The 26,156-nt window shown below is 58.6% G+C and overlaps 2 protein-coding genes across 3 annotated transcripts in view; both read left to right on the top strand.

The window, feature by feature from the left end:
- RPTOR (regulatory associated protein of MTOR complex 1) overlaps positions 1-7,075 on the top strand; it is a 231,272-nt gene extending 224,197 nt beyond the window's left edge. For both annotated transcript variants that reach the window (XM_075562327.1, XM_075562328.1), the window contains 6 exons: positions 9-115; positions 4,069-4,196; positions 4,582-4,668; positions 4,945-5,061; positions 5,242-5,371; positions 5,498-7,075. In XM_075562327.1, the coding sequence (XP_075418442.1) occupies positions 9-115; positions 4,069-4,196; positions 4,582-4,668; positions 4,945-5,061; positions 5,242-5,371; positions 5,498-5,566 (638 nt within the window). In that variant the 3' untranslated portion in view covers positions 5,567-7,075. The remainder of the gene's footprint in view (positions 1-8; positions 116-4,068; positions 4,197-4,581; positions 4,669-4,944; positions 5,062-5,241; positions 5,372-5,497) is intronic.
- Positions 7,076-14,512: 7,437 nt separating this feature from the next.
- On the top strand, positions 14,513-19,005 carry CHMP6 (charged multivesicular body protein 6). The gene is made up of 8 exons (XM_075562330.1): positions 14,513-14,696; positions 16,257-16,366; positions 16,448-16,535; positions 16,821-16,907; positions 17,068-17,133; positions 17,246-17,326; positions 17,686-17,740; positions 18,244-19,005. The coding sequence occupies exons 1-8, from the start codon at positions 14,634-14,636 to the stop codon at positions 18,297-18,299; spliced, it is 606 nt and encodes a 201-aa protein (XP_075418445.1). The 5' UTR covers positions 14,513-14,633; the 3' UTR covers positions 18,300-19,005.
- Positions 19,006-26,156: the final 7,151 nt, after the last annotated feature.

Raw genomic sequence — 26,156 nt, forward strand, 5'->3', positions numbered from 1 at the left:
GTCTGCAGGCGCAGGCATGGTGGTGGACTGGGAGCAGGAGACGGGGCTCCTCATGAGCTCTGGGGATGTGCGGATCATCCGGATCTGGGACACAGACCGGGAGGTGAAGGTGCAGGTGAGGAAGGGGCGCATGGGGGAAGATGTAGGTGAAGGCATGCAGTACAGGCGGTGGGAAGGACTGACAGCAGCCCAGCTGGCGGAACACACCTCCCTGAAGCAGGCTCCTGCCAGGTGTGAAAGGCTGAGCAGGAAGGTATGGGGGCAGGGCAGGGTGTCCCTGAGCAGCATACACTGTCCACGGCTGTACGTGTGTGGGATGTGCGTGTGTCTGCCAGAGCAACTCCGCGGAGGAGAAGCCCTTGGCAGAGTAAGTGGGCCTGGGCCCAAGTGTCACACGTCTGAGCACAACCTGGCACAGGGTCACCTGCACATGCTCCTTGAGAGTCAGGGCCCCAGCAGCTCTTGGATGACAGGTTTCGCGCAGTGGGGTCCCGGAGGGTTGCCTGAGATACCTCGCACATGCTGGGGTGGGCAGTGGGTGCACAGTGGAGAGCAGAGGCCAGGCTGCGGCCAAGGAAGGGCCCTGTGCCCAGGGCCCCAGGCAGAGGGACATGCAAAGTGAAACCCCTCATGCCTCACCCTAGCCCACCTTCACGCCCACCTCTACCCCATCGAGACAGGACGCTGCTGAGCTCTGGGGGCCACACTGCCCTTTGCTCCCAGCCTGGGATTAAGACTGGTGCCTCTCGACCTCACTGCGTTAATGCGGGGGTGGGTGGGCAGTGTGGCTGCTGCTGGGATGTGTGTGCGCAGTGTGGCTGCGTACGGTGGTGTGTGTCTCTCTCTGAGAGGCTTTCAGAGGGGTGGAGGGAGGTTTCTGGAGCACTAACGTGTGTGGTGTGTGGGACTGTATAGTGTATGTGGAATGCGGAGGGGGGGTGTCTGTAGTATGTGTGTACTATGTACATGAATGCATGTGGGTTGGGTAGGTGTGATGCGTAAGTGTGTATACGTGGAGGTGTAATTTTACCAATATTTAGATATATATGTGTGCAGTTGTGTATATGTGTATAGATGTATACGTTTGGGACATGTGTTTGTGTGTGGTTTGTGTTTGTGTATTTGTGTGTGATAGGTCAAATATGTGTATATACATGTGGTAATGTGTATATAGGTATAATGTATGTGCATGTAGGGGTATATGTGTAGGTGTGTACTTACATGTATAGGTATAGTGTGTAGTTATATGTGTATGATCTGTGTGTATGATCACGTGTGCATGTTTCTGTATTTGTAGGTGTATGTATAGGGTTAATGTGGTTGTGTGCAAGTGTACATGTGTATGAATGTGTGTATGCATAGATGCAGTGTGCGTGTATGTGGTGTATATGGTCGTGTAGATGTGTGAGTGTGTGTATACATACATGCAGTGTGTGTGTATGTGGAGTATATGGTCATGTAGATGTGTGAGTGTGTGTATACATAGATGCAGTGTGCGTGTATGTGGTGTATATGGTCGTGTAGATGTGTGAGTGTGTGTATGCATAGATGCAGTGTGCGTGTATGTGGTGTATATGATCGTGTAGATGCGTGCGTGTGTATGCATAGATGCAGTGTGCGTGTATGTGGTGTATATGATCATGTAGATGCGTGAGTGTGTGTATACATAGATGCAGTGTGCATGTATGTGGAGTATATGGTCGTGTAGATGCGTGTGTGTATGCATAGATGCAGTGTGTGTGTATGTGGAGTATATGGTCGTGTAGATGTGTCAGTGTGTGTATACATAGATGCAGTGTGCGTGTATGTGGAGTATATGGTCGTGTAGATGTGTGAGTGTGTATATATAGATGCAGTGTGTGTGTATGTGGTGTATATGGTCGTGTAGATGTGTGAGTGTGTGTATACATAGATGCAGTGTGCGTGTATGTGGAGTATATGGTCTGTAGATGTGTGTGTGTGTATGCATAGATGCAGTGTGCGTGTATGTGGTGTATATGGTCGTGTAGATGTGTGAGTGTGTGTATGCATAGATGCAGTGTGCGTGTATGTGGTGTATATGATCGTGTAGATGCGTGCGTGTGTATGCATAGATGCAGTGTGCGTGTATGTGGTGTATATGATCATGTAGATGCGTGACTGTGTGTATACATAGATGCAGTGTGCATGTATGTGGTGTATATGGTCGTGTAGATGCGTGTGTGTGTATGCATAGATGCAGTGTGTGTGTATGTGGAGTATATGGTCGTGTAGATGTGTCAGTGTATGTATACATAGATGCAGTGTGCGTGTATGTGGAGTATATGGTCGTGTAGATGTGTGAGTGTGTGTATGCATAGATGCAGTGTGCGTGTATGTGGTGTATATGATCGTGTAGATGCGTGCGTGTGTATGCAGAGATGCAGTGTGCGTGTATGTGGAGTATATGGTCGTGTAGATGCGTGAGTGTGTGTATGCATAGATGCAGTGTGCATGTATGTGGAGTATATGGTCGTGTAGATGTGTGCGTGTGTATGCAGAGCTGCAGTGTGCGTGTATGTGGTGTATATGGTCGTGTAGATGTGTGAGTGTGTGTATGCATAGATGCAGTGTGCGTGTATGTGGTGTATATGGTCGTGTAGATGTGTGAGTGTGTGTATGCATAGATGCAGAGTGCGTGTATGTGGTGTATATGGTCTGTAGATGTGTGAGTGTGTGTACGCATAGATGCAGTGTGCGTGTATGTGGTATATATGATCGTGTAGATGCGTGCGTGTGCATGCATAGATGCAGTGCAGTGTGTGTGGAGTATATGATTTTGTAGATGTGTGTGTGTATGTGGAGCATATGATCGTGTAGATGCGAGTGAGTGTGTGTATGCAGAGATGCAGTGGTATATGATTATGTAGGTGAAATGTGTGGGGAGGTCTATTTGTGTCTGTGCGTTATGTGTGTAGCTGTGAGGTAGTGTGAGAGGTTAACCACAAGGTTGGCGGTTTGAGACCACCAGCTGCCCCGTGGGAGACAGATAAGGCTGCTCCTATAGAGATCTGCAGTCTTGGGAGCCCACACGTGGCAGGGCCACTCTGTCTGAATGCACCCAGTGGCTGTGACACATAAACATAATGTGTACATGCGTGGGGGGCTCTGTGTGGTGTGTGTCGGTATAATGTGTGGCGTGGGGGGTGTACTCGGGTGTGCATGTTCTGAGTGTGACTTGCTGAAAGTGTAAATGTATGGTGGTGTATGTACAGAGGTGTAATGTGGGATCTAGGTGTGTGTGTGCATGCGATGTGTGAGTATACCGATATACAGACACAATGTATGAGTGCGTGGTCTGCTTGGATGGATGTATATGTGTGTATGGCGTGTGCATACGCATAGATGTGTAATGCGTGTGTGGTGTGTATGCCTATAGGTCTAATGTGTGCATGTGTGGGTATACATGTGTGTGCATATAATGTCTGGGTGCATGCATAGATGTGTAATGTGTGTGGTCTGTATGTGTAGGTGTAATGTGTGTGAGTATGCATGGTGGGGTGAGTGGCCAGAGGTCACTGCTGTAGCCTCATCCTGTCCTCCTGCCCCACAAGGGCTCCCCTTACTTGTCTCGGACTATCTTGCCCCGCTGGATGAAAGGGGGCAGGAGGAGGCCCCAGGTCTGTACAACACAACACCCCATGCAGTGCGAATGGAGGGCTCAGCCTGCAGGCAACACCCCCACCCCCGGGCTGGTCCAGCCCCTCATGGCCCCATCTGGGTGCATACCTGAAGAGCCCCCACCCTCTCTGGCACTGCAGCCGCCCAGGCAGGGTTGGTTATGGGTCAGAGACCCCTCCAGACCCTTCTCCCCTGCAATCCACTGTCCTGGAGGGGCAAGCAGAACCCCTCCGACTGAGCTTCATGGGCCCAGAGCCGCGGAGGGGTGTGGCGGGTGAGGAGACACAGCCAGGACCTTCTCCTCAGCAGCCGCCCTGCAGGGCCCAGGAGGGGAATAGCCGCTGGGCAGGGTTGGTAAAGTGGCCCAAGTGCCCGGGCCCCAGCATCACTGGCTTGCAACCCCCACCCCCCACCCCCCGCGGGCCCTAGGACATCCCCACAGGCGCCGACAGCTGTGTGACCAGCCTGTCCTGCGACTCACGCCGCTCCCTCATCGTGGCGGGCCTGGGCGACGGCTCCATCCGTGTCTACGACCGGAGGATGGCACTCAGCGAATGGTAACCGCCTGGCTCCTCCACCATGTGACCAGCAATGCCCCCTCCCTCAGGCTGTGCCGATCCCAGTCTACTCTTGGCCCCACGGAGGGCCTGGCAGGCCCCCACCAGCCAGGGTCATTCGGGGTCAGGGCCTCCAGATTGGGGGCTGGACCTGTGACAGGACCAGCCCATCAGATCTGGGCCTGCCAAGCGTGCCACCCTAGGGAAGGGAAGTCCAGGACCCCAAGACCCTTGTGGGAGACTGGCATGCTGAGCTGGCCTAGAGGGACCACAGCCTGGGTGCATAGCCGTGGAGCAGCCCCCACCCCCGGGGGGATGTCCCTGAAGGGCTGTGGCAAGAGGGGCCACAGCACAGCCTCCACCCCACTACTCTGTGCCCACGCAGCCGTGTCATGACGTACCGGGAGCACACGGCCTGGGTAGTGAAGGCGCACCTGCAGAAGCACCCAGAGGGTCACATCGTGAGTGTCAGGTAAGGAATGTACACACGCAAGCATGTACCCTACCCATCCCCCACACCATTCTCGCCCCACCACATCTCATCCCCCATCCCCTACACACACACTCTTCCACTCCAGGAAAAGCTGGCTGGGGCTCCGACTCCTGTACATGGCCCAGAGCAGGGTTTGTTTACCCCCCAGCAGGACTGCCCACCACACAGACTCTGCCCATCAGTTACTTGCAAGCAGTGCCCTCCTTGTCCCCTCTGCCTGCCTGGGGACCCACAGTCACTGTACCCCCTTGGCAGTGTCAACGGGGATGTGCGCTTCTTCGACCCCCGCATGGCTGAGTCCGTGAATGTGCTACAGATTGTGAAGGGACTCACAGCCCTGGACATCCACCCACAGGCCAGCCTCATTGCCTGGTAGGTGGTAGGTGGGGGCCGCCCTGCCCCTCTGCTGTGGGCTAGACCTCAGCTGGCTCACCTCATTCTACCCCACCTCACCCTGCTCCACTCCCCACCCCCTGAGGGGTGGGCTGGAGAGGTAAGTGCCATTGGCCAGTCCCAGCCGCCTCCCCCCTTACTCATTCCCTCTACCCCCAGTGGCTCCATGAACCAGTTCACCGCCATCTACAATGGCAGTGGGGAGCTGGTCAACCACATCAAGTACTATGACGGCTTCATGGGCCAGCGAGTGGGCGCCATCAGCTGCCTGGCCTTTCACCCGCACTGGGTTCGTGACCCTGGGGCAGGGTGGGGCAGGAGGGTCTGAGTTGGGATCCTGCCCATCTGGCAGGTCTGCAGACATGGGGGTTGTCCGGGGACGGCCCTCACTCCTGCCTCCTCTGTGTCCCCACAGCCACACCTGGCCGTCGGGAGCAACGACTACTACATCTCTGTCTACTCGGTGGAGAAGCGTGTCAGATAGCAGTGCCGCCTGCCTCCATCGCCCGCCATGTACATAGACAGGAGCTGGAGCACGGCCCCTCCTGGCCCCAAGGCCCTGACCCCTGGCTGTGCGTCACTGACAGCCCAGAGGTCCAAGGAGTGTCCGTCGGCCGTCACGGAGGAAAAGGCAGGTCCCTGTCCTGTAAGGTGTGGCGTTCAGTTTGGTGCCGATGGGACGAACCAGCCCAGGACGAGGTCCCGTGGAGCAGAGCGAGCCAACAGAGTGGGGAGGGGACGTTACAGGGCACCTCCTTCAGGGACCCCTGTAGGGCAGGACTCGTGGTCTCAGCAAGGCCCCTCCTGGCCAGAGCCCTGGACACATAGGCAGGTCCTTGGTCACATAGCACCACCAGGCACTGTTCTCTCTGCCCAGGCCCGCACATGTGTGACGTGTGTGGGGACCACAGCCCCTCCTGGTTCACACACATGTATACTTGTATTGTGGGGCTCAACCCTCCTGGACCAGCACGTGTGCACATGCATGCAAGCCTCATGGTCCCCTACCTGGCCTTCCCAGGTATATGTGGACCCTGTCCGCACCCTGGCATGCACCCCCTGCAGACACCGAGACAGCTAGGTCCCTGAGAGGAAGGGAGTCAGCAACAGGTCGTCTCCCCTGGCCCCACGCCCTGGTCCACCCAGAGCCCACATCCCAGCCTGCGGGGTTCAGAACGTGTCTGGGGGGGTGTGCATTGTGAGTGTACACATATGCGTGTGTACACACGTGAGATTCAATGCACTGTGTGCGTGTGCATGGTGCACGGCAGTCAGCAGGTTTGTGTGCATGGCTGCATTCATGCAGGCGTGTGCACGTCTGGGTGGTGTGCACACATGTATGGGTTCATGTACCCATGCAGGTGTGTGTGTGAATGCGCGTGTGAGTGGATGTGTGTGTGTGTGTGTGTGTGTGTGTGTGTGTTCTCGCGTGTGCGTGCAGGGGCGCCGGGAGCCCGCGGACTGGCCGCAGACCGACAGTGCTTTGACCGCAAACCAACCACAATGATGACGCTTTGAAACCCGATTCTCCGAAATCACGATGACTCAAAAGTGTGGGGATGAGTGACCGCCCGCCGGGACGGGACTCTGCCCATTCCTGGTGTCTGCCGGGCCGTGCAGGCAGCCGCACACCCTGCTCCCCCAACCCCCAGCAGCCTGGACCCTTCCAGAAGCTCAAGCTGCACCCAGCACAGACCTGCAGTACTGGCTCACGGGACCCATAGCCATGTGCATCTGTTTGTTTGGAGAAAAACATCCTGGCAGAAGGCCCTTGGGTGAGGCCCCTCCATGGCCCCGCACCCGGTGCCCACTGGGCCCGGCCACCATGGAGCCTGCGGGCTGTGTGGGTGGGCGCTCGCTGTGTCGGCCACTCGCTCATGAAGCACAGGCGTGAGAGTCCTTGGAAAGGATTAGAGTTATTTATTTACCAAGGGCACCTACAGAGACTGGGGCCTTGGGGCTGTGTGGACTGTCAATAAACGTGGACACAGGCTGGCCTTGCTGTCTGTTCCAGGCAAGTGGGGGGAGGGCGGGGGGGGCAGGGTGTCCGGGTCCAAACACATCCCAGGTTTCCTTGGCTCAGGGCCCCCTCCACCTTCAAAGTCAACAGGGGATCTCTTGGTTGGCCCCTCCTCCCCTAGCAGCACCCAGGTCTCATGTGCCATGAGCTCACCCCCTGGCCACAGGAAGGCAGGCCTGGCTGTCTTTTTTTATAAAGGTCACCCTCAAGGAAGCCCAGGGTCGGCTTGGTTTGTGGGAGCTGAGCGGCCATCGCCCTCCTGCATCTGCCTCCCGAGGTCAGCAGATAGGTTTCCAGAGTTTATTTCTCCCCGTGTGTCACCAAACCTACTCACAGGTCCAGGGGCACGGGTCTGCACCTCGTATTGGAGCCACCTGCCCAGGACTCCAAATCCAACTACCCCCACCCCTGCACTCAGATCCCCAATGCTGGGCATGGGAGACCACAGACCTTGGTGGCTGGAGGTGCCAGTGCAGGCAGCCGTGGGGCGGGGAGGGCGCTTCAAGCTCTATCATTTCCACTCCCGTGTTACCAAAGGTCTGGGGGCAATGCCAGGAGAGGGAGGGTCCTCCAAGCTTCAGGAGGGGCTGAGCACCAGTTGACCGAGTCCCAGAGTAGCAGATTGATGTCATGGAAACTGCGAGAACTCCTTCCCAGATCAGACTTCGCAATGCAGCCGTGGGGCATGTGACAGCCAAGTGACTATACGACTCTCCTTGTTGACGCCTGCCCTAGGCACAGAGCCCCTGGCCTGTGCGCGGCAAGAGGAGCAGGCCCACAGTGGCCTGTGCGCAGCTTCCCAATCCTGGGTCGCTCCTGGGTGAAGGTGCCCTGGACAGATGATGCTCTCGTATTGACAACCTTGTTTGCAGGGCCCCGCCCCTCGAGTAGGAGGTGCCCACAAGCCACGCCTCCAGAACTGCAGAGGAGCCCACTAGCTGTGGGAGGGCGATTTCTTGCAGAGGAGAGAGTGTCGAGACTGCATTGCCAGCCTCCTGTCAGATCCCACCCGCGCCGCCAGTGGAGGAGCAGAGGCCACGAGGGTCTGCCCCAGCCTCATGGTCTCTGCACAGGCCCCACCACAGACTGCGCCCATTCATCTTCCCCAAGGGTGGGGCCTCACTCCTCCAAGGCTTCAGGGGAGGGTCCTTCCTGGCCGCCTCCAGTTTCCGGTGGCCCCGAATGACCCTAGACCAGCACTTCCGGGGCTGTAGGACCGCTTCTGCATCCATAGCTTTTACTTCCTCATGACACTTGCCAAGCGTGAAAGGCCCATCCCCAGGGAGTCCACACGGCCACTGGCAGCTCCTCCCTCTAGTCCAGGATCTGTGCATGTAGGTGGGCACTCTGGGAGCTGCTCGCTCCTCAGACCATCAGATGGCTTCGGACGAGCAGGAGTTGGATGGGCCCTGGGCGACCACAGGCCCCTGAGGGGCTCAGGTAGCCAGCATTTGTGTTGGCGTGTTTGTGCATGGCTGCCTGGGCAGTCAGGAGGCTGCCGGTGGCCTGAGGGAAGCTGCAGCCCCAGGGTTGTGGGAAGGAGGGACCAGCCTGCTGGGCACCCCTCAGTGGGAGGGAATGTGTCTGCGCCCCTCGTCTCCCTTTCTCCCAGAGAATGGGCTCCCAGCCTCCAAGGCCTCCCCGTGGGAGCCGCAGTGCAATGAGCGGCCAGCTCCAGGAGACCCCATGCCACACCGACAGACCCCTCCAGGGAAGGGCCGAGAGCAAAATGCATACGGTTCCCACTGACCATGGTGACGGAGAGGCCCAGCCTCTCAAAGGCTAGGAGGGGCCCTTCTCCTCCATGGTCAAATGGCGGGCACCCACAGAGCCAGATCTGGCATTGGAGGAGACTGGACACTATCCACTCACTGTCCCCTTTGTGTCCCTCACTTCATGTCCTCCACTGTTCACTGTCCCTTCTGGCTGTTTCTCACTGTCCCCTATCCCCCACTGTCCCTCTTGTCCCTGTTTCCCATTGTCCCCTCTGTCCCCTTGCTGCACCCCTCCCCCCCGGTCACACCATCATATCACCCATGACATTGGGACCCTTGCCCAGACAGGACTTGCAGGTGCAGGCCCCTGTAGGGAGAGGCGTGACTGAGCGAGTCACCCAGCCCAGGTGACCCTGTGGGACCACCCAGGACCTCCCCTCCCTGTCCACCCACCGTGTTCTGATGTCCACTCCCACCAGGGCATCCTGGGCCCCTCCTTCCAGGGACAACACCAGGGGCCCTCCCTCCCGAGCACCAACTCCCAGGGTCAGACTTCCTCTGGGAGCCCAGGGAGCAGGAGCCAGTCTGCCAGGCCTAGTCCAACCTCCTGCCTGCTAATCAGCCTCCTGCTGGCAGCCAGAGACGGTCCTGCAGTGCCACCGTGTGGTCAGTGGGTGCAGTGCTCCCTCCCTGTGAAGGGTTATCGCAGGAAGCAGTCATTTGGGGGGGTTGTCCCCTTCTCCCCTCCCCCCCAATCTGCTTCAGCTCACAAGATCCCTCAAGGCCCTCCCAAAAGTCCACTCTCCCCAATGTCCCTTCCTTGTGGGCTGGCTCTGCTGACTGGTTCTCAGAGGGTCATCTGGCCCTCACACTGGGGTTGTCTTCCAGTCACTCCCTGGGAACGGGCCCTGTTCTGCTGATGTCTTCCAGAATGTTCTTCCGGCGGGCTCCTCTCAATCCCCGCTCCAGACCAGGTGGGCAGAAACCATTTCCCACAGTTAGTGTAAGCAGGTACCTGTCTGCCCTCACCTTTACCCTGCTCCCCCTCGCAGTCCACAGCTGCTGCACCCCGCCCAGGCCCCCAGTGGCTGCAAACGGTGTGCTCATGCTTGCCTGCCGATGGAAACGCGGGCGCATGAATGCCGTTGCTGAACTGCACTAGGTGCTGGTGTGTGGTGTGTGGTGGTGGTATGGTGGTGATGGGGGTGGTGTGTAGTGTTGTGTGCTTGTGGTGGTGTAGTAATAGTGGGGATGTGGTATGGTGGTGTGTAGTGTGTACTGGTGGCAGTGGTGGTGGTGATGTGAGGGGCCACCACATCAGCTCCGGCTCATGGCCACCCTCTACACAACTGGAGGAAACACTGCGTGGTCCTACATTCCACCCGCACGATGCTTCCTCTGCCTGAGCTCATGGTGGCAGCCCCTGTGCTGGTCCACCTCCTGGAGGCCCGTCCTGTCACCACCTCTCCACTTGTCCAAACAGCAAACCATCCGCATGGGGGAAGGCTAGACTGGCCAGCACTACATTGTATCTATTTCTGCAGCAACAAAATAGAGTCCCATGGGGCCCGTGACCCCCAACTGTCAGTCTCTAGCACCACGGTGGCACCTGTGTTGCTGTGATGCTGGAAGCTACGCCACCAGAGTTTCAAATGCCAGCAGGGCCCCTCCCCACCCCCCATCTCTGTGTGGGCAGGTTTCAGCACAGCGCCAGACTGAAGGAGCAAGAGGCTGTCCAGTTCAGAGGGACCGGCCGCTGAAACCCCGACGGGCCGCTGTGGAGCACCGTCAGAGACAGTGCTGGGAGATGAACCCACCCCCCCCAAGGTTGCATGGGGGACAAGCTGCCTCCCAAAGTGGAGTCGCCTGGTGATGTGGGCGGAGCCACACTGGGAACCTCCATCCCCTGATGGGGTCTGACTCGAAGTGAGAAGAAATGGTGTGTGTGTTAGACAGGGTTCTCCAGAGAAATAAAACCAGGACACTTAGGAGTTTAGATAGATAGAGCACAAGGGAATATAACAGCTCGTTAGTCCACACCGCAGTACAGAGGCTCAGCTCTACTCACTTCCGTGGACGTTAATATACTGGAAGCCCTTCAACTCACGAGGTCCAAGGTCAAGGAAGCAGACAGTTGATTCTTCCATAGAGCAATGCAGGCAGTCCGCCCACAGGCAGCAAACAGCAGGGTGGTGTCAGGGGAGGCCGGCCCCTAACACATCATTACGGGTCAGGTAGGCTCAATTGTACAGTGATAAGTAAAGATCATGGAAAAGTTATAGAGAGCATGAGAGATAGAAATGAAGTATTGAAATAAATGGAGTCATACACGATTCATGGTAGCATGCTCACCTCAGCCCCACTTGATGGTCCACGTGGAGGGAGAGAGATTTAATGCTGGCCCAGGCCTTTTATATTCTCTGGGGCCGTGCAAGCCCCCTAATTACAGGTGAGGACTCATGTCACTGGAAGGGCTGTCCTATAGGTAATACAGTAATGAGAGGGGGGTGGTCTAGGGACATACACGCAATAGGAAGAGGAGGGATTGGGGTTATACATGTGACAAGATGGGCAGATCCTAGGTTTAGGATTGCGGCTTAACTTTGACCTATTCCCTAGATCTCCATAGGAACCATTGTCAGTAGGGTGTAACCCCCACCTACTGGAACCAAATAGATGGCTGCAGGCGTCCATTGTCTTTAACAGCAGGGAGTGGGGCCTGCCATATAGTCTGGTTGACTAAAGGCCCTCAGGGAGGATGCCTGTGAGCATCTGACCTCCCCCCACAGGGTGGGTCACCAACAGATGACAGGATCGACAGTCCCAAGTTCAAGATATGTACACACCTGCAGCGTGGCCAAGCAGGTCTCCTAGGAACCTTAAGCTCTAGTGACACGATTCACAGGTTGGGTGACCCATGGGTAGTCGAGCTCACAAGTTAAGGCAGAGAACTAGCTAAGGCAGCCAAACTCTGGTCCAATCACCAGAAAGCAAGAGAGAGACAGGCAGGGCTTGCCAAGCCATATATCTCTTTGCCCTCCAATTAAACTGCAACCTTATCAATCCACATGTTCCTATTGGTCAGGTTGACACACTAAACCTACCTATCACAGTGTGAATCTAGGAAAAGTGGAAGTCATCCAAAGACCAGCACTCCAGACATCAATGTGCTGGCATGGGCTGTGTTGGCTACTTTGTATCAGACAATTGGATGGTTTACTGTGAATGACAAATTCAAGAGGGATGACATCACCATCATCATCAGAAAGAACATTCCAGAATCTGTCTTGAAGGACGATACTTCTGTGGCCAGGTAATATTGAAGGTACCCTGGACTGCCAAAACAAGGGACAGCCAGAGAGCTTCTTGGCACTGGGGATAGAGAGACTTTGCCTCACTGACTTCCGACATGCTTTGAGGAGGGACATCCTGTGTGGCACGGTAGCAGGGCAATCGAGAGGAAGACCTGTGATGAGATGGACTGGCGCAGTGTCTGTAACCGTGGGTTCAGGGCTGGCAACGATGATGAAGATGGTGCCAGACCAGGCCTTCCACACTATGAGGACATCAATGAGGAAGACCAGCTAATCCCCCAGGGATCACAACCAAGGAATCAGCTGATGAGTTCAACCATTGTCTTCAGAGATGCACTCAATGTGCCATCGAGATGCATTGACAATTCCTGGGAGCAGGGGAAGGGCTGGTGATTGGAAAATGTGACCTTGGCGATGGAAACAGAGCTGGAGATCACATGGCGTCTGTGAGATCAGCAAAGACCTGTTTTCAGCAATGGAAACGATGGTGCGTGTCCTTGCTGCCGCCTCCTGTCGAGACGGACCCCTCCAGGCCCCTCTGACTCACTGCGACCCTCTGGGCAGAGGAGAACGGCCCCAGTGGGTGTCCGCGGCTGTGATTCCTGCAGGAACAGAAAGTCATCTTTCTCCTGTGGCGCCGCTGGTGGTTTCAAATGGAAGACCTTCTGGTCAGCAGCCCATTCCCCTGGATGTAAAGGGAGTCATGGACCAGAGCAGTGTTGCCAAGACCGAGACACTGCGGCAGCAGAGCAGTGGGCTCTGGCCCTGGAACAAGTTAAGTGGAGTGCCATGCCCTGGGGCAGGAGTCTGGCTGGCAGAGTGCATTGTCCATAGCACATTCTCAGTGCGAAAGGACCTTGTAACCCCTGGTGGAGAAGAGCAAATGCCAAGGGACCATGTGGTCCAGAGGCCGAGGACAGAGTGAAGCTCACCTGTGAGCATGGCTGAGAAGAGGCATGGCAGAAGAACTGCCTCCTCCAGGCTCTGTAGCCTGTTCACTTCCCTACAGACCGAGGAGGGAGGACTGAGCACGTCTGACCTCAGCCTTGCAGGGATCCTAGCCCAGTGTCCTCCTCCCGCAGCTGGAGGACATCAGACGTGCCATCCCTGCCGGTCTCCCAGTGAGTGGCCTTTCAGATCCAGCAAAGCAGTGTAGTGGTCATGCGTTGAGCCGCTAACCACAAGGTGCACGCTTCAAAACCACCAGTCACTCCTAGGGAGAACCATGGGGCTTTCCAGTCCTGTACAAAGTCCCTCTCAAATTCACCGGGGCAGTTCTACTCTGTTTGTAGGGTTAGCAATTCGGTCTCGAGTGGAATGCAGTGAGTCACATCTGATGCCCCTGCCCTCTGAGCCCTTCAGGTCTGTGTATTCTCCCGAGGGGCTGAGAAAGGGCTGGCGGCTGGGCCAGGCCATGACATGTCCACATTTCCATCAAGGACCTGAGCACCGTGCCAGGGCAGCTGGGCTCAGAATCCTGCAAGTGGACACTGTCGGTATATTGGGCTTCCCCAGGTGGGCCCCATCTTCAGCAGTGTGCTTGAGCTGCTGTCCACTTACTGGGGGTCCAGCCTAGCTCGCGGTGACCTCATGCACCCAGCAGAGCCACCCTGGACTTCTCAAGGGCTGTGGCCTCTCTCCAGACACGCTCTTGGGTGGGTTTGGAATAGTAGCCAGCACCTCCTCTGGGGAGAGAGCCATTCTCAGTGGTTCCCCCGGGATCCGCTAGGATCTCAGGTTAGATGGGCATCCTTGCAGGGTGTCATGGTCCAGTGTGATGGACACTTCACAGTCTGTAGGTGCAGAGGGTGGGTGAGTTCACGCCCACCAGCTGCTGCTCGAGAGAGCGCTGTGGAGATGGGGGGGGGGCAGCTCTGCTCTGCCCTGTGGGGTGGCCATGAGCCAGGACCACATGGACAGCTGCGGCGTTGGTTTGGGTACATAGCCTTTGACCATGGCCGCATGTGCTGAAATCGCCCCCCACCCCTGCAGCGCCCCCTCCGAGCGTGCCGCCCCAGCCACGAAGCCTGGTGTCTGCCTTCCCGGCGGGCTGCCTCTCTCCGAGGACCTTCGCGGCCGATCCGTCCATCAGCCGGGAGCGCACCTGTCTGACCTCCGTGCCCAGTCGGCTGTCATCTGGGAATGACGCTGCCCCTGGACCTTGGCTACTGCGGGCCCCCAGGGCCCCCCGCCCCTCGGTCACAGGCCTTGGCAGGGAAATGACTTCCTTCCAGAGTCCCCGTGGCGCCCACGCCATGACTGGGGCGGCGCGCGGGGGGCGCACCCAGGACAGCAGTCCGCTTGCGCCACCGGCGGGCGCGGGTGGGTTCGCACCGCGGCCCGGAGCCGGCCCCGCCCCTTCCGGCTGCGCTGGCGCCTGGCCCCGCGCAGCCACCGTACGGGGCAGCCCGGACTACGGTGGCCGCCGGGCGCGGCGGAGGCGGCGGCGGCGGCGGCGGCGATTGGGGTTTAGCCGGTGGGGGCGGCAGGCAGGGCGCCGTCATGGGGAACCTGTTCGGCCGCAAGCGGCAGAGCCGAGTCACGGAGCAGGACAAGGCCATCCTGGTGAGCGCGCGGCCGCGCCGGGAGTCGGGGGCCTGCGGGCGGGGCGGCGGGGAAACTGAGGCTCGGAGAGGCAGTACTCAAGGTCACACGGCGCCGCGGGACTCCCCCACCTGCCTGCCCACCGGGACTCGATCGCCCCGGGGCTGGCCGCCGCCCCTTCCGGTCTCCGATCACGTCGCTGCTGGGACCCGGCGTCCCGGGCACCTCCCCGGGGGCGGGGGCCTAGGAATGGGGACCTGGGGCGCCTGGGGAGTTGGAGCTTGGAGGGAGGGGCCTGCCGGCGGGAGGTGAGGCAGGAACGGGGAGGGAGACAGGGACTGGGGTGGATGACATCAGACGGATTCCGGCTCCGGCCACCCGGTGGGTCTCAGTGCTTGATGCTGGAAATCATCCGTATGGGGGTAGCCCGCCAGGTCTTTCCAACGCCGGGCCCTCCATGTGGGCTCCAACTTTGGGGTTAGCAGCCGCCAAGCGCTCAACTGTGGGCGCCGACGGGACTCCGTTCCACCAACCTCCGTTGCCGTCAGTCCTTCCCACTCTGCCACCTTGTAGGACAGGGTGGAGCTAGCTGCCCCACGGGTGCCCGCGGAGACGGTCCTCTTTGCAGGGGCAGCGTGCCTGCCTTTCTCCAGTGACAGGCCCCCTTTGGGAATGCCCTGGTCCCATAGGCGCTGTGGACTTAGACTTGGGCCTGGGCAGGCGCCCACACTCGGCGTTCCCATTCCCCAAACTTAGTGGGACTACGTTTCCCTCTCGGGTAGAGGCCCCACTCTCCTGGAATCATTTCCTCCAGGCTCTGGGGGTGCCCCTAGTCACCTTGGTTGCTGAGTTTTAGTCGCCTGAAACTGACTACGCTGCTGGGGGTGGGCATGCTTGGGTGGGGGGCTGCGCCCATCGTCCTCCCCGGGCTGTGAGGACACCAAATAGGCATGTGTTTTGCTGTGTATCTTCTCAGCGAGAAACGGGGAGGGGGATAAAAAGTAGCCCCTCCCCAGGGACCCTAAGGGCCCCCTTGTTCACTGTGGACTTTTCAGTGCAAGTTGGGTGCAGTTTTCCATTCAACAGCTCAGAGTTCATGCCATTTCTGACCCACCATCACCTATCCTGCTTCCTCCCTGTGTGCCCCAAGCCCTCCCTGTTCCTCTCCTGACACTTCTGAACCGGGTCCTTTGGACCTCCCTGGTGTCACCGTCCCCCTCACAAAGCTGTCGTTTGGCCGGAGACGTAGCCAAGGGCAGAGTTCTGTTTCAGATCAGAAGGGGCACTCGGGCTGGTCCTTTATGCGTGTGACTTCTGCTCCACCTCTCACCCTTTCCATCCCAGGACCTCGCATGGGATTCCATTCAAAGCCATTGGCAGGGGTGGCCGGGCACCAGCTAGTTCTTCTGGTCCCTGGTACCCATGGTCCGAGAGTCCACTGGGTTTCATTGTTTCTGCGTCTCTGATTCTCTTCCCTGGTGTGAATGCACACGCCCTGGCTGGAGCTGTGCCAGGTAACCCTTTAGTCTAAGCCGCTATACCTGCTCTCCCTGCCCTTCCCTGCCCCGCTGCCCCCTCCAGCAATTGAAGCAGCAGAGGGACAAGCTGCGGCAGTACCAGAAGAGGATCACCCAGCAGCTGGAGCGAGAGCGTGCCATCGCCAGGCAGCTTCTGAGGGACGGCAAGAAAGAGTGAGCTGGGGGAAGGGGGGGGCTGGAAAGGGGAGGGGCTGTACGTGGGGGCTGCGCACCGACCTCTGGCCGCCCCTGCAGGCGGGCCAGGCTGCTGCTCAAGAAGAAGCGGTACCGGGAGCAGCTGCTGGACAAGACGGAGAACCAGATCACCAGTCTGGAGACCATGGTAGGAGGGCGGGGTGGGGGGTGGGGGGAGGGCAGCCTGGAGCGGGGAGCTGTGGTCTGCAGGCAGCGCTTGCCGGCAGGGGCTGGGTTACAAGCGGCAGGTGAGGGATCAGTCACCCAGGTGGCCGCAGCAACATTCAAGGCCCTACTGAACGCCCTGTTACAGGGAGCTTAGCCACCCTGTGGCCCCCAGTCGCCTGGGCCCTTCTCTTCCCTGCCGCCCCGCCCCAGCAGTGGGGAGGGGAAGGGCGGAGCTGGGCGGAGCCTCACACCCATTGTCCCCCAGGTACAGAGCATCGAGTTCACGCAGATTGAGATGAAGGTGATGGAGGGGCTGCAGTTTGGGAACGACTGTCTACACAAAATGCACCAGGTGGGTCTGCGGCAGCGGGCGGGTGGGTTGGGGGCACGGACCCTGGCGGGTGGCCCCTGTACTCCCATTCCCTGCTGCTGGGATAAGTCAGGGTGTTTGGGGTTGCAGTGGAGCCCCGGTGGGTGGGCCTGGCCTGAGCAGCTTCCTCCCTGCTGCCCAGGTGATGTCGCTGGAGGAGGTGGAGCGAATCCTGGACGAGACGCAGGATGCTGTGGAGTACCAGCGGGTAGGTGTGCTGGGCTGTGGCCCATGGTCCAGAGTGGGCGGGCAGCCGATGCCACGTCCCCTGACCCTTGGAGTGGGCCCACTCGCCCCTCACTGTGGCACTGTCTCTGCAGCAAATAGACGAGTTGCTGGCGGGCAGCTTCACGCAGGAGGATGAGGACGCCATCTGGGCAGAGCTGGATGCCATCACTCAGGTGGGGGTTCACCGCCACTCGCCAGGCCGACCACCTTGGCCCCCTCCAGCCGGCCCTGCTGAGGGACTGACTCATGCTGAGGGCCTCCTGCGTCCCCTTGTCCCTGTGTCCAGACTTCCCTCTGACAGCACACCGTCCATAGATCTCCAGGGCCCTCTGTTCTGGTTGGCCGCCTGCCCCCCAGGGCCCGGTGAGCTGGGGGATGCTGAGGGACAGGGCCATCTCAGGAGCTCCCAATGGCCACCCTCCCACTCAAACCCCGCCTCTGAGGGGCGTGGCAGATAGTCCTGGTGGGCGGAACCTGTTATGGGCGGAGCCTGCGACGGGCAGCTCTCAGTCTCCCTGTCTGCTTCTCCCAGGAGCAGATAGAGCTGCCGGAGGTCCCCACGGAGCCCCTGCCGGACAAAAATCCAGGTGCGCCCTCGCCTCTCCTCTCGGGTCGGACACTTAAGAAACAGTGGGTAGAACGAGTTGCTTCTGGCCAGTGGGCAGACAGTGGGGACTCTTCCTGCCTAGAGGGATGTCTCAGCTGGGGGATTGGGGGGTCTGGGAGGCCTGGGGGAGGTGGGCCTGCCCAGAGGCAGGCAGAATTTCATCACAGGCTGGGTGACTGAGCCCCGGGGCAGACCTGCCCGTTGATGACCATCTCTGCCTCTCTGCCCCTTCTGCTTCATCTGGGTGAATCTTCCTCTTCCTCACAGGCCCACCGGAGGGCCCCACCCCAGCTGCCCCCTCGGCCCCTCCCAGGCACACTGTAAGGGCTGCCACACTCTGCTTTTGGCCCCAGCCCAAAGCTGGCAGTGACACCCACCAAGCGTCTCTGGGGAAGACGAGTCTGGGGCCGCCTGTGGGGCCCTGCTGTAGCCCCTGGCAGGTGGTCTGTCTGCTAGCTGCCTCCCCTTCTCCTCCCTCCACAGTAAAAGCCCCCGTCAAGACGAAGTCCAGGCCGGCGGAGCTGGTGGCAGCGTCGTAACTGCCCTGGCCACACCCTCGGGAGGCCCCAGGGACCGTAGCGGTCCAAACCTGGTGCGTGGCATGCCCCCAGCCGGGCTCCAGGTGGCAAGGAGGCAGAGCTGCCCTCGGCCCATGGACAGAGATGCCCTGACCGGCACCCTCCCTCGGCATGAGCTCCGAGCACACACAGGGTGGGCCACTGCTCCTCGTGCCCGGGTTCAGTGGCCACATTCAAGCCCTTGGCCTCCTTGGCCACGACGGCCCCTGCCGGTCCTGTGAGCTGGTGGAGGCTCCAGTGGGGGTGTCTCCAGTGGCCATACTTCCGGACCTGCTGCCAGTCCCCAAGCAGATGAGGAGGGGGACTCAGGCCACCAGCACCCACCAGATCCCACGTACCTGTCTTGTCAGCGCCCCCCAGGCCCCTCGGGTGGTGGACCAGGAAGACACATCCCTCATCACCTGCAAGAAGGGCTCGGCCTGGGAGGAGGACATCAGAGTGGCCCAGTGGGAGCACAGCTCTGTCCCAGCGAGCATGGCCTGGGTAGCGCCGTCAGCTGGGGGGCCCCCAGACTGAACTCCCCACACACTCTGCTCCAGAGCCTGCCCAGCCATGACAGGCCACTCCTGGGCTTGTCTGCCATGAGACAATCGCGCCGAGACCCCTGTCTGCCAGGTGCCAAGCCCTCCTGACGCTGGTATTAAAGCTGCCTGCCGCTGCTGCCTCAGTGGGCTCCTAGGCTGGCGCCGAGGGTCGGGGTGACTGGGCCCCTCCCTGCTGATGCTGTCGGCTTGAGCATGCCCCCTGAGGGCGTGGGGTCCCCCAAGCCCAATGGCCCCTTAGGAGAGGACAGGTGCTCACAGGGCAGCCCCTCTCCACCTGTGTGTACTGGGCTTCCTGGCAGCGCGCTGGGCAGCTTCCCCCTCCCCCCACCTCAGGGACAGGGCAGTTTCCTGTGGTTCCCCCAGCGGGTGGCTTCCTGGGGACTGATGGACACGCCAGCCCCTGTTTAGAGTTGGGAGGATGCAGGGCCAGCAAAGTTAGGTCTGTCCTGTTAAAATTGGCCGGGGGTGGGGGGTAGCTAAAGGTCCCACCCCCTGCATTTCGTGCGCCAGCCACACGGGGGCATGCTGCAGCCAACGACGGGCTTCCGTGGGTAGCTGTCCCAGATCCGCAGCCTCACCTGGGCCCCGCGGAGGAAGTGGCTTGGGAGGGTCCAGGGCCACCATGTGTGGGCGTCCTCGCCGGCACCTCCCTGCTCCCTGGTGAATCCCGGGCTCCTGGGTGCAGGAGATCTGGTGGCACACATGCCCGGCATTGGCATTCTGGGCCTGGCTGCCAGGCCCGGACCAGGCAGGCCCCGCCCACAGGAGGGGGCACCTCCATGTCGCCACGCCCGCTGTGACAAGACCCCTGCCCTGGGACCCTTGCTGGTGCACTCAGACGCGGAGCAGCCACACGTTGAAGCCTCGTCCTGCAGTCATTTCTGACGCCCAGGTGCGCACAGGCCCCGCTCAGCAGTTTGTGCACGAAGCTTGCGGAGACGCGCGGAGCCGCAGTCAGGCTCGCTGTCCGCTCCTGATGTCCTCCCGCCTGTGCTCGTCGAGCCACACGGTTGTTGGTTTCTGGAAGGTTCAAGACGCTCTAGGCTTAGTGTTTCGGAGAGAATCTGCACAGGGGTTCCTGTAGCCTCCGTGGCTCCCAGAAGTCTGGAATCTCTAAGAATCGGCGTTCTGTTTTACATCATTGGCTTTTTGATCAGGGTTTTTCTAGAGAATATTTGACCCCTATAGTCTCACCGGGTGGCCGGGCTCCACCCAGCGCTTCTGACCCCGCGGACTCCTTGAGTTCGTAGTCAAAACCGCGTGGCCGCTGTGCGATCCTGTCGCCGGCATCTTACCCAGACCAGTCGAGACCGTTTTCTGTACTTCCAATCTGTCACCAACCCGGATGCTGCAGCTCTGGGTGTTAATATGAGGGTAGGCTGGTGACCCCAACAGTCAGGACGCGGAGTGCCCCTGACCAAGCCCCAGAGCCGCCCTCTCTCCCAGAGCGGTCTAAGACCGGGGTTGCACCAGGAGAGACGCTCAGATCACTCCTTGGCGCTGTCACCTGCGGTGCTCCCCGTCAGGGCTGGGCAAGCGTTTGGTTTTCCAAGAAACTGTCAGGACACACCCCGATCGCTCCCGTGGGACACACCTGAGGAAAAGCTGCAGCCCCGCCTCCTCCTCCCCATCTGCATTTCCCCGAAACCCAAGGCCAAAGCACCTCTGCGAGCTGGTTTCTGGGTCATTTTTTAAACAAGGAAGCGACCTCAGGGTTGGACAGCGGGAATGCTGGGCAGCTTAGTAAGCAGCCGCTCCCACTTCGCACCAGGCTGCCCCAGAACCGCTCTAGCGTGAGCTCCCAGCCTGGACCTGGGTGGGGCCTGTGGTCTCTCAAGTGACCCCACCTGCAGGAAGACTGCAACGCTAAGTACTGGGTGTCACTTTGGCAACGGGGGTGATGGGGGGTGCTCCAAGGAAACAAGCGTGCTCTGGCCCTGCTTTCCCAGGAATGGCTCAGGGTGCCTTTCCGGGCCACACCCCAAGCTCTGGTGCTGGGTTAGGTGAGGAGGCGAAGGCTGTACACACAGGTGTTCACGTGCCTGTGCACACGTCTTCAGGTTCAGGTAAGCTGGGTAAGGGAGGGACAGGGATAGTAGTGTGGGACAGGGGGCACCCACTAATCCCTGCCTCTCCCTAAGATTCTGCTCCCTTCAGCTTTCCTGGGAACCCAAGAACTGCCCAACCCATTCCTGCTGTCCAGCCTGCTCGGGTCAGGACAGAGGTGGCCCTGGCTGGGGCCCCCAGTGCCCTCACAGGGTCCTCTAGCACCTCACCAGTCTGAGGAGGAGTGAGAAGTCCCCGGCCCGCCCACCCCTGAGTGTGGGGGGAGGCTCACAGCCATCCTCCCAGTTGCCAGACTGCAGTGGGCCCCACTCCCTGCTGTTAAAGACAATGGACGCCTGCAGCCATCTATTTGGTTCCAGTAGGTGGGGGTTACACCCTACTGACAATGGTTCCTATGGAGATCTAGGGAATAGGTCAAAGTTAAGCCGCCATCCTAAACCTAGGATCTGCCCATCTTGTCACATGTATAACCCCAATCCCTCCTCTTCCTATTGCGTGTATGTCCCTAGACCACCCCCCTCTCATTACTGTATTACCCATAGGACAGCCCCTTCCAGTGCCGTGAGTCCTCACCTGTAATTAGGGGGCTTGCACGGCCCCAGGGAATATAAAAGGCCTGGGCCAGCATTAAATCTCTCTCCGTCCACGTGGACCATCAAGTGGGGCTGAGGTGAGCATGCTACCATGAATCGTGTATGACTCCATTTATTTCAATACTTCACTTCTCTCTCTCACGCTCTCTATAACTTTACTATGATCTCTACTGATTATCGCTGTACAATTGCGCCTACCGGACCCGTGATGATGTGTTAGGGGCTGGCTTCCCCTGACACCTGAGGGTCCAGGTATCCTGAACTGAAGCCAGGAGGCAAGGCCACAGGAAGAGGCCAGGGGACTCGGGGAGCCACGCTGCGATGTGTGGGTGCACCCAGGTTCCAGAGAGAGGAAGCAAAGGGTTTTTTGCGGTGTAGCCAGGCCCCACACACGCCGTTTGAGGGGCACACGCCAGCACCCTTGAGGATATTGACAGGGTTGTACACTCCTGGCCACAATCAAGCTTAGGATACTCCTATTCCCCAGCAAGAAGCCCTCTGTCCACCCCAGACACATACAGACACCCTGAGGTCGCCACCCATCCGCGGTCTCGCCGGCGGCGTCTGACTTCAGCAGGTAGTCTGCTGCTGGCTGCCGTGAATTCTCTCGGTATGACCGGCAGGCAGACAAGTTCCTACTTTCACTTCTTCAGCTGTCCCTGAGGCACGGGGCTGCACGGTCATATGGAAATTCCGTCAGAGGTTTAAGGAACCCCAAACTCCCTTCCCTTCCGTGGTTTTCCGTTGCCGGTCCTCGCTGACGTCTGTTAGTTAGGTTGGCGGGTGGCTTTGCTGTGTCGGGCTGTGCTAGGGAGCTGAAGCGATTGGGGTCGCTCTCTGCAGGCTGATGAGGAGGAAGCCATGCAGGAGGTATGAAGTGCCAGAGCCGGCTCGATGTCACCACAGCAGCACGGTGATGCTGGGAGGGCCCTGCGTGTCTCAGCCGCTGCAGAGCTTCTGGGGCGATGTCTACTCAGTCCTTCGTCCATTGTGATTGGGCTGCTTATCTTGCTGTGTTGTCTCCCACATAAAGCCCCTCATCAGACACACAGTTCGCAATATTCTCTCCCATTCTGTTGGCTGTCCTTTGAAGCACAAACATGATTGCTTTTTACAGTTTTATTGAGATCTAATTAACATCATACAATTCAATAATTGAAGCATATTTAAAAGGTCTGTGCGCCCACCAACACAATCCCCTTTCCCACCCCGCCCCCTCCATTTCCCCTCTGGGCTCCCAGGTCTTATTCATCCAATTGCTGCCTTCACGGACTCAGGAAGCACAGGAGCTACTGAGGATGACGAAATCCCACTTATCTGTGTTTGTTGTTTGTACCTTCCCTGCCGTATCTAAGAAACCATCGCCAAATCCAAGCTCATGAAAACCAACACCTGTGTGCTAGATTCGAATAGGCTTACAGGTCTAGCTCTTACATTTTGGTCAGTGGTCCCTGTTGAGCTAAGTTTGTATGGGGTGTGAGGTGGGGTCACAACTTCATTCATTTCCCTGTGGAGATCCCACGGTCCCAGCACTATTGGTTGAATCCCTCCAAATGAGTGGAATGGACGCTCTTGTCAGCGATTCACAGACCGTGAATGTGAGGGCTTACTTGTGACTCCGTTGCTCCATCTACCCTCAGACCACGTTATTGCGATTGTGAGAGCTTTCTATGAAGTTTGAGCTCAAGACGGGGCAGTCCTCTAGCTCTGCTCTTTTTCCGGACGGGTTTCCAGCTAGTTTGGATTCCTTGTGTTCCCCGAGGAATATGAGGATCAGCTGTCGACATTTATAAAGAATGTGTTTTTTTGGGGGGAGGGGGTAGTATGAATTTCTGACACTGGGGTGTATGGCCATCTCTGCCTTACATTCACTTAGGTCTTCTTAATTCTTTAAACAATGTGTTTGTTTTCAGAATGTAACTTTTAAAATTAAATTCCTTCCTATATTGTTTATTCTTTTTGAAGTCATTATAAAGGGGATTAAAAAATTTTTTTCTTTCATCTTTAGATTATTTATTGCAAGCATATAGAAATACAATCGATTTACTTTCATGTTTACTATCAATGCACTTCCTCCCAGAATATCTTAAACTGAAAGAACTAAAAAAAAAGAGATCAAGTGTTGAATTGCAATATTGAAAGATTTCCAGGCAAACTACTGAATGATGCTGGAAGCATCCGCAGAAGAACACACAGCGTCCCTGTTCCCAAAGAGAGCTGCTGGGCCTTCAAGCGTTTCAGCAGGTAGCAATTGAACAAGCACCACTGGTGCTGAAGGAAGAAGTCCAAGCTGCACAGAAAGCACCGGCCAGCCCCAGCCGGGTCTCCTGCTGCTGCGCATCCGAGGAGCCGACCCGTGGCACCTAACAACCACAACGCCAAGCCTTGGGAATGTGGAGCATTTGGCTGCTGACTGATAGGGTGGCCATTTGAATTACCAGCCGCCCTCGGGGAGAAAGATGAGGCCCATCTGTGGTCGGTAGGGGAAACCCTGTGGGGCCGGCCTCCCTGTCCAGGGGTCACTCTAGAGCAAGGGCGTTGTTTTCCTTTGCAACGGCTGCTGCGTGAGCCTTGTGCTCTCTTAAGCCCGGTGGTGGGATCACGTTGGCGACAGCCACCGGAAGGACCCACAGGAAACTGCGCTGCGGGGAAGAGTGAGAACGCGGTTTGTGGAAACTGGGGCTGGGGGTGTGTTCTGCGGTGCCTACACTCAACCACCACCACCAAATACCGTCTGTTCCAAGGCGGACATGACACGCCCTTGACCCTGGAAGAACACGGGCTGGGAGAGCGCGGGCCCATGCGGACTCGGACTTTCCTGCGCCCTGACGGGGGGACGTGTCCTGAGCTCGGTTTCGCTCAAGCCGCCGGGACCCCGGTCGTCTCTGGGGGAGCAGTTCACCTCTCTGGCCACTCACGTGGTGTGCTGAGTGAAACTCGGCCAGAGAAAGCACCTGCTGCCCTTCACGGGCATCTGTGCCCATCAGGACCCAGGGGAAGATGAGCCAGGCGCAGCAAGCCCAGGCGCATGGCTGTGGAGTCTGCTCCAGCGCAGAGCTGCCTCGCAGGGGCTGTTGTGTTATAGGCACGCAGGACCCGTCCTTTGTCCCTATGGGGTGGCTGGGCATGGGGTTGGGGCGAGCTGAGCTCTCGGTTAGCGGCCGAGCTCCGCACCACGGCACCACCAGACTCCTCACATGCCACCCCCGCCGCCGACAAAACCCTCTCGACCACGGACTACTTTATGACAGATGGAAGCCGCATGAGGTGCTGCCGGTGGATTTGCTCTGCTCATGGGTGTGCAGCAGAGCTTCCGGCAGGCTCACAGTAAAGACACAGAAAGCTTGGCCATGTTGGGGATAGTGAATGTCCTGGCCACTTGGGTCTTGGAGTAACTCTCGGTGTGTTGACAGGGATTGGGACTCCCCACAGACTCTGCCCCCTGCTTGGTACCCTGGGTGACCGCACAGGCACCACAAAAGAGCCAGTCCCCTTCCGTGGACCAGACACCACGCAAGAGGCCCCGTGTCCAATGAAGCAAAGCCCTCCCCACATGGAGACATCGGCACACACCCTGGAGGGTTGGGCTGGTCACTGCGGCAGGTGACAGACAGCACCTTGTGCCTTCCACCCGGTCAGCTGCAGCCTTTGAAAGCTAAGACCCCAGGAAGGGAGGAGGGTCCTGACCGCTTAAGTCCCAGCAGCGTTCACGTGCCAGTGTGTGCGTTTTGCCATCGTAAGCGCACAACTCGGTGGCATTCGTGTGCCTCCATACTGTGCCACCATCTGTCACCTCTCTCCCATAGCCGTCACTGCCCAGAGCAAGTGCGGCCCATTGAGCAAGAACCCCTCAAGCCGGGCTGCCTCCCACCTATTTTCTGTCTCCATGGACACGTCTATTCAAGACGCGTTACAGATGTGGAACTGCAGTGTCGTCGCACGTCGTCATCCAGGTCCGTCCAGGTCACACCCGGCTTCACTGCCCTCTGCGGAGGAGACTCATCCCACTGTGTGGACGGAGCACGCGGTGCTTATGTGGTAGACATTGAGCGGCTTCTCTGCAGGGACCTTGGCTACTGGAGGCCCCAGACGCTTTGTCGATTGCAGTATATTGTCGTTCTTAGACGCCATCGAGTGGGTGCTGGCATACAACAACCCCCACCCCCACCCCCCAGCCTCCCCGTTCAGCGAATGACCCGTTGCCGGTTCCGGAGCCTCCTCCCCACCGTGGCTCCTTTAGAAACCACGTGGCAGCCACGTTTTCACTACGTCTCGACTTCACCCAGCACCGCGTCCTTTTCAGGGCCAGTCGCTCCTGAGGACATGTCTGTGAGTCGGAGCCCTGCCAGCTTCACTGCTAACAGGCATTCTGGCGGCCTTTCCTCAGTGCGGTCAGTGCCTTCTCCTGGAAACCCCGGATGTACGGGACACTCTTCGCTGGCACCCGGGTCCCTCGGCCCTCCTTATGCAGCATCCAGCCGCCGGTGAGTAGGAGCGGACGGAAGCACTGTGTTTCCGGTCAGGCTCACGGTGTCACTTGGTTCTGGACACGTTCTGTCCAGGGTCTTTTCCAGCAGATTTTCCCTTCCAGGCATCCAAAGGGCATTGAGTGG

The sequence above is a fragment of the Tenrec ecaudatus genome, chromosome 10, assembly GCF_050624435.1.
Source record: "Tenrec ecaudatus isolate mTenEca1 chromosome 10, mTenEca1.hap1, whole genome shotgun sequence".
Lineage (NCBI taxonomy): Eukaryota > Metazoa > Chordata > Mammalia > Afrosoricida > Tenrecidae > Tenrec > Tenrec ecaudatus.